This window comes from Tyto alba, unplaced genomic scaffold, assembly GCF_018691265.1.
Source record: "Tyto alba isolate M040663 unplaced genomic scaffold, T.alba_DEE_v4.0 Super-Scaffold_34, whole genome shotgun sequence".
NCBI classification, from domain to species: Eukaryota; Metazoa; Chordata; class Aves; order Strigiformes; family Tytonidae; genus Tyto; species Tyto alba.
This window is the reverse complement of record NW_024881309.1, coordinates 1,011,764-1,023,957: the sequence shown is the minus strand read 5'-3', so window position 1 is coordinate 1,023,957 and position 12,194 is coordinate 1,011,764. Positions and strand designations below refer to the sequence as shown.

The 12,194-nt window shown below is 44.5% G+C and overlaps 1 protein-coding gene across 1 annotated transcript; it reads left to right on the top strand.

The window, feature by feature from the left end:
- The first annotated feature begins 503 nt into the window (after positions 1–503).
- On the top strand, positions 504–12,013 carry ANXA4 (annexin A4). The gene is made up of 14 exons (XM_009975388.3): positions 504–602; positions 702–1,311; positions 4,707–4,763; positions 5,694–5,769; positions 6,190–6,284; positions 6,544–6,657; positions 6,838–6,928; positions 7,660–7,739; positions 8,127–8,183; positions 8,642–8,735; positions 9,240–9,335; positions 9,792–9,850; positions 10,146–10,268; positions 10,532–12,013. The coding sequence occupies exons 3-14, from the start codon at positions 4,761–4,763 to the stop codon at positions 10,589–10,591; spliced, it is 948 nt and encodes a 315-aa protein (XP_009973690.2). The 5' UTR covers positions 504–602; positions 702–1,311; positions 4,707–4,760; the 3' UTR covers positions 10,592–12,013.
- Positions 12,014–12,194: the final 181 nt, after the last annotated feature.

The window sequence follows — 12,194 nt, the reverse complement described above, 5'->3', positions numbered from 1 at the left end:
GAGGAAAGGATGAGAATGGAAATTTTAACAGATGTAGGAAAGAGAAGAATTTCTCCTTAGTGACTGTTGATAATATGTACTAGTCCACACTGAATCCTGGTCAGGGTAAAGTGCCAGATTTTGCAAGGAAAGGGACTCTGCAATGGAAAAGGAGAGTGCTTATGGCTTGAACCCTGTTTTTCTGTTACCCTCTGTTCAATGTCCCCCTGCATCAGCAGGGAGTGAGTAGATGCTGGCTGGCTGGCCTCTCTGGGGTTGTTTTTGGGAGACTAAGCTGCAGTGGGAGCTATAATAAGCCAGCCGCACAGACATGCTCACTGGAGCACAGACTGCTTTCATCCGAGCTGCTAAATTTAGGTCTCTTCCAGCAAAAGAGCATGTGCAGAGGCACAGGGATAAGATATAACTGTCATATGAGCTGGAAAAAAGAACCTGAGAGGGTTGACTTACCCATTATAATAACTGTACTTTTGGCATCAGAGAAGACCAAAGTCCCTGAGGATAAACACAGTGAAGACAAGACGTGTATTACTGCAAGGCTGATCTCCCTCTGTCAGCATCATGATCATGTCCAAGGCTGACCCTGGCAGTGTCACATTGGGGTAAAACTGAAGTCCTTTTGCCTGAGTGTTTTGACTTGAGGGTGGTGCCATTTATTGGGGCAAAAATAATAATATTTATGAAAATAATAATTTTTACAGAAATCATGGCTGTTTGTGGTTCTTAGACAAGGGGGAACAATGCTGAAGCCCTGGAGAGGTGCTGCGGGAGCAAAGGAGGCACAGTACAGGTAAGAAGTCCCCACAAACAGCACAAGGGGAGGAACAGGACTTCTTGCTCAAGGCTGTTGCTGACTGCGTGCTCCGCACCGTCGTCCCCCTCGCTCCCCCCTTGGGTATGCCCTTTTACACCACAGCATAAAGCGAGAGCTCAGAGCTGGCTGTGCGCTCGGGCTGCAGTCAGAGACCCCCTCTGTTCCCAGAGATTTTTACAGGCAATGCAGGGGAGGGTAGACGCCAGCTGAGCCTGCCAGGCCACCTTTACTTGCAAGGGCCAATGTGTAACTCTAAATGTGCATTTCCTAAATGTGCATGAGGCTCCCTGGAGAATCTCTCCCTGTTCTGGATTACAACCAATTGTTTACGGAAGGGCTGAGGAGAGGAGCAGAGCTGGATTGCCTTCCTGTCAGGCGTGCGAGAAAAGCTGCTTTGTGCCGAGTCCCACCCCGCTCCAGGGCGGGGACTTTGCCATCCAGGACAAGCCGAGCAAAGATCTCCCCATCCCTGCCAAGGCACCCGCTTGAGACAGCAGGTGAGTGCCAAACTAACTGGGGGGGGTCTCCTTCGGCCACGGGGAAGGGGTTGCACGGCTGGAAGATGCCAAACACCATCCCGGCTTGCCAGAGAACCGGGGCTGGTAGTGCGGCTGTGCGGGAGTGGGACAGCCCTTGGCTGGGCAGATGCCCCATCGGGGCCACGATGCCAGGGCATTGGGGCAGCCCTGGAGGTGCAGGCCCGGGGTGGGGAAGGACGGGGAGGTGGGTTGTGGGAAGGAGGAAGATGGCTGACTCTTCCCAGGCACGGGGAGCGCAGGTTTTTCTTCCTATTTCTGCCGTGCCCCGTGCCCAAGCTGGCACGTCCTCCCCGCTGGGTGCTGGAGCGTGGAGGGCATGGCAGAGGGCTTGTGAAGCGGCTTTGGGCGGGTGCACAGGCTGAAGCGAGGAGTACAAGGCTCTGCTAACACAGTATTATATTTTTATTCCTTTTGAGGGCAGTGGTCAGGAAAAGGTCATCGTGTGGGAGGTGCTGGGATATTTCAGCTGGCTCGGGGCTTGCCAGAAGAAGGGAGATCCTATGCCGAGCTGCAAATTGGGCTGGGATCAGAGTCAGTCACCCAGCTATGAGCCCCAGACCTACTCCGGGGCACTCTGCCTCCCTGAAGCACAGCCGGCTGCGAGGGAGCGGGCTGTCTCCAGCACCCTGGAAACCGCTGGCGGTGCAAGAGCCATGGAAAAGCTGATCTGGCGCAGGGTGTGGGTTTGTGTTCGAGTAAACGTGTACCAAATGAAAAAACTAGTCAAACAAGTCCAGTGTTTGCCTTGCAAGGGGATGGGTCACAAAACAGTAGTTTTCCTCTCCAGACCCTAGATATAGGACTGGCAACATGTTCATGAGCTTAAACTTGGGGGGGGGGGGGAAGGGGGTGGGAAGATGTTTATATCCTCTTAAGCTGTTGGGACCTTTGCTTGCTGGAAGCTGCGTGCTCCGTGCACAGTCAGGAAAACTTGGTTCAGAGCAAGCATCGATTTGAATGGGCCAGCACACACGATAGTTTCAGCTGTTTTCTGATAAATGAAGTCTACTCTGGATTCAGCTTTTGGAGGACATTGATGTGGACTTATAAGTGCCTGATGAGCTGACAAAGCCTGCCAGGAAAAGATCATCCATGGTAAAAATTTTAATAATGGGAAGGATGCCTTGTATACCTGCACTCTGTCATCCGGCCACAGTGTTTTGAAGCCTGTTCTAAGCCAGGTTTACTCTATCAGCAAGCTCAGGCCTTTATTCTGGGATGAAGCACTTAACATCAGGACAGTGATTAGCCAGGGCACCTTAGCACTTGCTAGCTGACTCTTTGCATGCATAGTTTAATTCTTTAAAACACAGAGTTAAGTGTTGCTCCTATCCTGAAGCTGGTTTTCCCCATTTGAGCTGCAGACCTGGAATTGTGTTAAGCTGCAGAGCGCTGGCACATCCGACTGAGCAATTCCTTTCTCTCTCTACTAGCAAATAGGGTGGCTGGGAGAGTTTTGTTCATCTAATGCCCCAGCCTGAGCAGTTCATGGAGACACCTTCAGCTGTGAAGGGGAGCAAAAGGGTTACAGAGGCAGGGACCATTGCTGGAGAACCTGGTTGTACTGCCAAGCACTTCCACTTGTGACTTCTGTGGCTCATTTCTTGTGACACCACACACAGAAATATACTGGGAACAAAGCAGCATTTGCAGATTGTGCAGTGGGGTTAGCATTGCTGCCTTTTGCGGTGCTCTACTCTTTATGTTCCCAGTGACATTTAAGCTGGATGAAGAAATAGGAATCTTACAGTCAATATTCAGTGTGGCATTTTTGTTGTAATTTGATATTGCAGGAGCATTTGCCCTGAATCCAGTAGATGCATCCTTTCCTCATGTTTTGGTTTCCTCCTTCCAGCTCATTTGCCCTCAGAATTTTTCTGCCTCCCACTTCCTTTCCTTATTTATTGACCTTTCTCTTGCCTTCTAATTGACTTGCTGAACCAGCCTATCTAATATTCCTGCTTCTGTGAACAAACCAACTGAGTGGTAATACTGCATCTGAAAAACAACTGCAAAATTCAAAGCCATTATTTAGTGTCTGGCTAAGGCAAATAAAGTTGGCTTTATATTTCTGTAAAAGATTAGAGAGGAGCAAAGATGACTTTTCTGAGGTCATCATTTGACCACTGAAATCTATAATCAAATGGAAGAAAGCAAACTCAACACTAATAATTTTCCATATGTTGCCTGATTGCATAGGGTGTAGTAACACACAGATGACTTGGAGAGCACTTGGGAGTGCCTCTGAGTAACACATTTATGGCAAGTGTCACACAGAGTTAACTTGCCTGAACAGCACCCTCTGATAGTATTCCAGATTTGTAAGAGTCATGTGAAGCATGAGCAAAGATGCTCCTGTTCTTGCACAACTGTCTGGGCTCACTGATAAGTCACTATTAAGCACCATGAGCAGGAGGATTAAACAGAGACATTGCCAGCCACTGGCATCGCTGCTTCTACTTAAGGGCTTTAATGCAAGAATCTCAGTTCATGCTGTGGTGAACTTGAGTTACAGGGAAGTGAACCTTGTCCCAGTACTTGACATCTTGTCAACTGACCAGAGATATAGTAAAATACTTTAGGTATGTTCATGTGTAGGCCCTACGCGTGAAAACAAAATTATGAGCAGAAAAATAACCCTTGGGAGATGACAAGTAAGCTGTATGTTTTTTTTTTTTTCTCTTGAGGGCTTTAACAGTCAGTTAAAACTGCAGTCCTAAAAGGAATTACACATTGCATCAAACTAAGATGATGTTGAATACAGCAGATTTTAAGTAAGAGGGAAAATAATTCTCCTTCTTCCAGTCCCCGAGTGAGGTTATGCTTTGCATGCTCATCTACACCTTGATGTTGTCTCTGCCTCCCAGGGAGTATCTGTGAAGGCTGTTGGGACTGTGCAGGCACCCTCACCCTAATTCACCCTCAGGCTCTCACCTAGCAAGGTCAAAGCCATGTGCTTTGGAGGGCATGGGAATTAAGACTATTTTCTTTGCTCCCAGGGCAACATTGTCTACTTCGCCTTGTAGCCTCAGCCAGGATATCATACTAGCAATAGAAAAGAAATTTCTTAAATTACTAGTGCTAATCATCTGCTTGTGCACCACATCGCTCTTTCAGACAGGGTGAATGCTCTGGCCCTATGCTGTTGCAAACCAGCTTTTGTTCGTTTGGTACAAAGCAGGACTGGAAACTCAGGGGTGCTGCTATGGGCATTCAGTAGGGCTGTTCAAGTGTTGCTTTTAGTCCTCAGAGAAATTAGATGGTTATTTAACCAGGCACATTAACTGGTAAGGGTAGGTATATTCTATTAATTATTTGCTAGAAAACTAACACTTTCTCTGTTTTTATTACAGTTGTCTAACTGCCTGGGGACTCAGACAATAACAGATTGACCAGATACGAGAAGGATGGTGAGTGTGTGTGTTTTCTGTACCGTGCTGTGCCAAGCCTTTGCTCTGATCAGATAAATGAGGGGAGCGTAGCTCAGATAAGGACACAGCAGGAAGAACACTGTCATTGTCTGTCTCTTTATGGGGGGTGAGTTTATCTCTTCTCTCTGCTTCCTCATACTAGAGGAGAATGACCCACACATACAGTCTTTTCCATTTTGGGAGCTATCTGATCAGATATTAGTTCAAAGAGCACGAATTTCTCTAGATAAACTTCCTGGGCATATTACTCTTTCCAGGTTTAACCTGCAAGGTAGCCGTCTATATGGTAGTTATCCCTGTGCCTGTTTTGGAAAGCCTAACCTACACAAATGTTAAGCAGTGCTTTGCTGATGATTTTCATGGGAACAGGGAAAGCTTTGTAAGAGACAGTGTAGTTCCACATAAATGGCACTGGGCGGGAGGCAGGAGAAATGTCTGTGAACCACTATTTAAAGTAAAATACCGTGCTTCCTGGTGCAGTATTTTACAGAATTAAGGTCCTTGGATGCTCTTAGAGAAGTCAGGAATATGGCTTTGATGGCAACAGTCTCTTCTATGATTTATGTGGAAAACTGCTGGGAAGAAGCCCCGGCTGGACTGAACATGTCAGGCTGCTTGTCATTATTCGGAAACCGGGTACCCCATGGGCATCTATATGAAGATATTTTCTCCTTTTAGTTGTGTCCCTGTGGCTTCTTTCTTATGTGGCTGAAAAGTCCCTCTAGAACAAACTACTTCTCTTTAGGGTAGGATGGAAGCCTGGTATAAAATCACTCCTGTTTGGTGGGTGGACTTCACTTGCTGTCACTGTGTTTGCATCTTTTGAATTATTTTTTCTTTAATTCAAATCTACTGTATGTACGTATCACTTGGAGTCTGCCTTTCGTAACTCCTCTCCTGTGGGTTTAGGCAACAATCAAGGGGGTCTCAAGTTTCAGTGCTGAGCAAGAAGCACAGGCACTAAGGAAGGCTATGAAAGGATTTGGTAAGTTGATCTCCCTCCACTGTTAAACTCTCTTTTTTCCCCCCAAGCATTGGGAATGTTTTGTGTGGTGGTTTGTTAGAGGGGAAGTCTAGCCATCTGCATTGCCCCACTCTCCTGTGAGGGCACTGAAAGGCATTGAGTGACTTGATCAGGCTGAGACTTGAACCCAAACTGGAAATCCGAGTCTTGGCCAGAAAAAAATCCTTAGTCAGGCTCTTGTCATGTCTCTCCTGCGGTGTGGGATTGTCATGCCACTGTTTGGGCTGAGGCACTTCTATACGTTGATCTAGTCCCCAGTGCTGTTGAGAACCAGGTTGTGTAAGGAACAGAAGATGGCTGATGGTACAATCTGGACAACACCAGAGCATGCTTCTGGTTCTTGTGCAAGCAGCCTGAATGGTTTCCACTGGTTTCTTCCAGGCACAGATGAAGATGCGATCATCGAGATCTTGACCAAACTAAATGTTTCCCAACGTCAGCAAGTTCTGATCACCTATAAAAGCAGTATTGGCAGGGTAGGTGGTCTTCAGCGATTAGTGGCTTTAACTGGGAGATGCAGACATTTTTGGGGTTATGGGTGAAATGTGAACTACATTCTAGTCTCCACAACAGTAAGGTTAGCATAAGCTTTCCCTGGCCAAGTTTATTTTGGTCTTGTTTGCTTCAGAGCAACTGTTCATCCAAGGAGGGTTGCAGCATGAAGAAAAGTGGTGAATTAATTCATTCTGTTCTCAAAGGCTGTATCTTCTCACAACTCCTTTCTCTGTCTTCTAGGATTTAATTGATGACTTGAAGTCTGAGCTCAGTGGGAATTTTGAAAGGGTCATCATTGGTATGATGACTCCTACCACCATGTACGATGTGCATGAACTGAGGAGGGCTGTGAAGGTTCGTAAATATTCCTTTTATGTTGCTTAAGTTCTGGTCAATTTAGTATGATATGGCATAACTATATGATTATTATTAATTTTTTATTATTAACTTACATATAATTTTTAAAAAGGATTATAGTTGCACATCAAAACCATTGTCATTATAATCTTGGATCTTGTCTTTGCAATTCCCTAGGGTGCAGGAACAGATGAAGGTTGCCTGATTGAAATTCTGGCTTCTCGCACAAATGAAGAGATTCGGCGTATTAATGAGAACTACAAACTTCGTATGTAGTGAAAACTGCAAGCCATTGTCATACTCTGTGAAAAGTCACTTGTGTGTATGCGTGGCCATGTGAAGAGGAAGGAGAGGGGTCTGTTAGCCTTTAAGTGTGACAAATCAGCCAGTACAACTGCTGCCATTTGTCCAGAGAGAACCTCTGAATTAAATAGATGTCAACAGCAGGACTGCTAACAGCCTCAAGGATTAGAATTTCATGCAGAAATTTAATTGGTGTAAATAAAACAGGATGGGTTGGTTATGTCTATCAGTTGGATGTTTGTCTTTGTGTGGATCTATTGCCAGTTTTATACTGGCTGTGCTTCTTAATTTTGCCCTGTAGCACTAGATACGATGTCTGGATTGCTATGATGATAGCCAATAAGGCCAGTAGCATCCTGGCTTGTACCAGAAATAGTGTGGCCAGGAGGACTAGGGAACTGATTGTCCCCCTGTACTCAGCACTGGTGAGGCCACACCTCAAATATCGTGTTCAGGTTTTTTTTTCTGTGTTCAGGTATTTAAAAGATGTGTAGATGTGACACTTAGGGATATGGTTTAGTGATGGATTTGGCAGTGTTAGGTTAATGGTGGGACTCAATGATTTTAAAGGTCCTGTCCAACCTGAATGATTCTATACCCTTGCCTAGCTTACGGCTGGCAAATGTTCCGGACAAACAGTGTCCAGGTGGTGGACCTGTTACTAACAGATGTCATGTGTGTGTGTGCTTTTGCTAGAATATGGCTGTACCCTTGAGGACGACATTGTCTCTGACACATCTTCCATGTTTCGAAGAGTCCTCGTGTCCCTTGCTACAGTAAGTCCAGGCTAAGGGAAGTGGGAGTGAATCTTCTTGCTGATGATGGACGCGCCTCTTTTCAGGCTGGCTTTTATTTCACTTATCTTGCATTTCACCTCACCTGCTTTTCACACCCAGCTTCTAAAGGGAGAGGAATCTGACTCTGGGTATGCACTAATGCCATCTGCTCTTTTTAAAATGGCCCAGTTAAGGTGGATGGCTGCTTATTCCAAAAGGAAGTACAAATCACATCTGAGCCATATTTTGCTGTATTTGTAAGCTACTATTCAATTTTAACGAACCCATTATGCACCTCCAGTAACTTGTTTTGAAGGAGGAATCTGCAGGACTTGCTTCCATTAGTTGCTCTGGTGAAATGAGTTTTTCATCCTTGTATCTCTGCAGGGTAACAGAGATGAGGGAACGTATGTGGATGCTGCCCTTGCTCAACAAGATGCTCAGGTGTGTAAAAATTTGCTTCCTTGCAAGAATTGTCTGTTCTTGTAGATGTGATGCATGGTGAATCCCCGCTTTTTCTAGATCTCATTTTTTTCCAAGGTAGAACAGTAAGCCTGAAGCTATGCTAGACAGCAGCACCCTAAGTGGAGATTTGGGGTCTGTTCTCAGTTTTGACCCTTAGAGAAGCCTCTTCCCTGTTCTGACTTAGCCAGTGAAGTGGGGATAATGGTTCTAGCCTCCTTTGCAACTCTGGTGAGAGGTCTCTAGACAGGCTGGGTATTTGGGAGGGGAGATGACAGTTCAGTTGAGAGTTGCTGTGCTTAGTATTTGTTGGACAATATCTGTCATATAGACAAGCCACAGGCCAGCAGTGCTCAGGCACTGAGGAAGTAAAAATCTCATGTTATGTACACCTGGTCTTCTCAATTAGCCTTACCTTAACTATTTATAATGTCTTCAAGTGCCTGTATGAAGCTGGGGAGAAGAAATGGGGAACAGATGAGGTACAATTTATGGCCATCCTCTGTACACGGAACAGATATCACCTACTAAGAGGTAGGACCCTCTGTGGTGTTCTAGCTGGTTTTCCTTGAGGATGATGCTTTTGTAGAAGCTTTGTACTTCATTAACTGACTGTGAACTCTTTGTGAGACAGCAGGTATCCTAGAGCCCAGTTGCATTCAATTCTTAACGACCGTTTTATTCCCTCTTAGACAAAAAGAGACTTGAGAAAAACATCAGTACAACTTGCTTCAGCCTGTAAATTGGAGATAATGAAGTATGACTCCCATTGGGGCAGAGCTAAGCATTTAAACTGCCATCATTAACTAGCAGTTCTTGAAAATGCTAGCTGCAGCGGTAGGCCAATTAGCAAGACAGTTGATAATTAAAATGAATTATTTCTGTGGGACATCCCTGATTTAGCTTACAATGTCACAATAATGGTACAACGTTCATACAGAGTATGAAGAGCTTGATCTTGCGAAGTGATCCTTAGTGGTTTACACACTGTATGCCCTGAAGCATCTCACTCTTTTTATCACTGACTCTTCCTCCTAGTTTTTGATGAATACAGAGGGATTGCTAATAAGGACATAACAGACAGCATTAAATCTGAGATGTCAGGAGACCTTGAAGATGCTTTGTTAGCTGTGGGTGAGTTCTCTGCTTTTAAACTTTGTCTACAAAGTAATTAAATAATTAGAGATATTGTATCTTGCCCTGGCTGGCTGTTTACATAGCTTCAGGAGGCAGATACTGTCTGCCTTTTTTGCAAACCACAGCGTTTTAATCTTTGCAGATACAATTGGCTGAGAAAGCTCTGTGCTTTATGATATTGTTTCCTTTCCCATGTGATGCTTTGGTAGCTGACATTTACTGTCAGGAAGCATTAAAGCCTTAAAGAAAATATTACTGTGTACCAGGTATGGAGACATCAGTTTACGGCAGGTCACTGACTATGGATGTCTGCATTGTACTTGCTGTTTGTTGACCCTGAATTGCACCTTTAGAGCATAAACACCTTCACTGAGAAAGTTCTGTAAATGTTTGGAAGACCTCCTCCTTCAGTTTTTATTGACCTTAATTCTCTTGTTCTTGCTCCTCTTACAGTAAAGTGCATACGAAATAAACCTGCATATTTTGCTGAAAGACTGTATAAATCCATGAAGGTAAAGAGCTTTTTTTTTCCCCTTGCCTTTCCATGCTCGAGTCAGTAGCATGACAGCAATCATTAGATAAACTCCAGATAAAAAAAAAAAAGTCTGAGATTTTATATGGACCCCTTTTCCCTCAGGAAGCTCAGAGCAATATGCTTACTTGGCAGTGAGCTGCTCATGGATCACTCTCTTAATGCAAAAGTGCTCTAATTAGGAACAGATCCCATAGAAAACCAAGTGATAAAACCTTTTCCTGTCACTGATTTGTCATGCTTTGTAGCTGTAGATGGTTGGTTTATTTCTTCAGGGCTTGGGAACAGATGACAACACATTGATCCGAGTGATGGTGTCCCGCTCTGAAGTAGATATGCTGGATATCAGAAGGGAATTCCTGACCATGTATGGGAAATCGCTCTATTCCTTCATTAAGGTAAGCTTTTCAGTGTCAGAAACACAGGCCTGTATTTGCTAAGCAGCTTAAAGGAGGTCCCCACTTGACACCTATTGGGTATTTTAGAGGAGGTGGAATTATGGAGACTTCACACGTATGTATTGAAAAAGTTCCTGAATGTTCTTAGTTCTTAAATTGTCAAAGAAGATACAAACCCTACAACAAATTGTATGTGCTGGAAAGAATCCAACCTTGTACGGAGCTGTAAAATTAATTCTGTTGCTTTTTTCTTTTCTCTCTAGGGAGACTGCTCAGGAGACTATAGGAAAGTCCTGCTCAGACTCTGCGGTGGGGAGGATTAAAGGATGCCTGGTGTACTGCCTGGGTGATGGGAAGCAACTGATCATAAGGACTTCTTGCTTTTTAATTTTTCTCAAGTACCTTATTAACTGCTATGAGTATTGACTTAGGTTAGTTAATGCTCTGGTTAGATAATGGCCACTCTGGCTAACCCGCTTGATATGTTTTTATGCTTGGAACACCTTTATGTCTACTAACTGGGCTACCAAAGCCCATCTTAAACAGAATGCTGCAACCAAATATATAAAATTTAAATTGTTTCCTGACAAGCTGTCCCTTTGCTGTTGTATTCACGAGCAAAACTTATCAGCTGAAGCAAACTTGGATGCACAATTGAAAAATAACCTCATCAATACATGGAGAGTGCAGAATGCACGCTTCAGTTTTTGCAAGGTAATTAAAACACAAAGAAATACATCATCCAAAATACAAGCACGTTTAGATCTTAACTTGCTCTCTGTTAGTGTGGAGCATTAACAGCCTTGCTGCACTTTATGTATATGTTGCCTATAGATCTGTAGGTAGGGAAGATGTCACTGGTGACATCAGCAAAAACTCTTGCTGCCCTGATTACAGGGCAGCCCCACATTTTTGGCTGATGTCACTGGTGACATCAGCAAAAACTCTTGCTGCCCTGATTACAGGGCAGCCCCACATTTTTGCCCCGTCTGCTTTGACTCGTGGGAGTATAAATCATCAGGACCATACTACAAACTCTTCCTCTGGATAAAGGGATGTCATTAGAATGGTGCCTTTTAAGGAATGACCTGTCCCCAAAAACACATCTCATCAGCACTACTCAATGCCTTAGACTGGGATGCCCTGTGCTGGGGTAGCTCACCAAATCTCAGCAGTGCTGGCTGGTTGGAGCCCTGTGCAACACCACCATTAGAGGGGCCAGGTTTTGTGCCTATGCCTGACTTGGACCTTCAACCTCTACAAGAGACTTTTCCCCCAGACACTGCACAACTGCCTGTTAAGCTGAGTGTTGTTTTCACTACAAAAATGTTGTTCTTGCTTGGCTTAGCAATTTATTTTTTTTCAACTGTTGGTACATAATCCTGTTCTGAAGGCATCAGACTGAGGTTAGAATTTGAAGGCATAAATACTGATACGGCCTACACCGGATTCTGTCACTTGTTTTCTTCTAAATTTGGCTACTGTTGGCTTGAATAGGAGATACTTCTGTGACCTCAAATAAAGTAATTTTCTTTTTTGCTCTCTGTGCTGTAACTGGAGATACATTCCTTAGTTTTGGTGGGAGAGGAGGCAGAGATTTTTCCAGTTCTATTGAAGCCTTCTGCTCAGTGAAAGAAAAATTGTCTTACCCAGTACAACAGGCTAACAGATGCTCTCAGGCTTGGTTTTGTGTTTAAATGCCTTACGTTGCTTTTTAAAATTGAATAAACAATTTCTGTACATTATGCCATGATTGTGTATTCTGGGAGAAGTGATGGTGAAATAACTGTGTCTTTTGCAACAACTTCTGTGCTCCACAGGTGTTTTCTCCAAAGCATGGACCTCCATAGACCAGCTCAGGGGGGAGAGGCTGCAGGGAGAGGTCTTTCGGCTCTTCAGCCTCAAAGCGGGGTGCCTAGGGTGCTG

Excerpts from the sequence above, each read along its gene's own strand:
- ANXA4 (XM_009975388.3), top strand. Across the intron at positions 7,740-8,126 it reads TCCTCGTGTCCCTTGCTACA|GGTAACAGAGATGAGGGAAC; the intron begins GTAAGTCCAGGC and ends GTATCTCTGCAG. Across the intron at positions 8,736-9,239 it reads CAGATATCACCTACTAAGAG|TTTTTGATGAATACAGAGGG; the intron begins GTAGGACCCTCT and ends TCTTCCTCCTAG.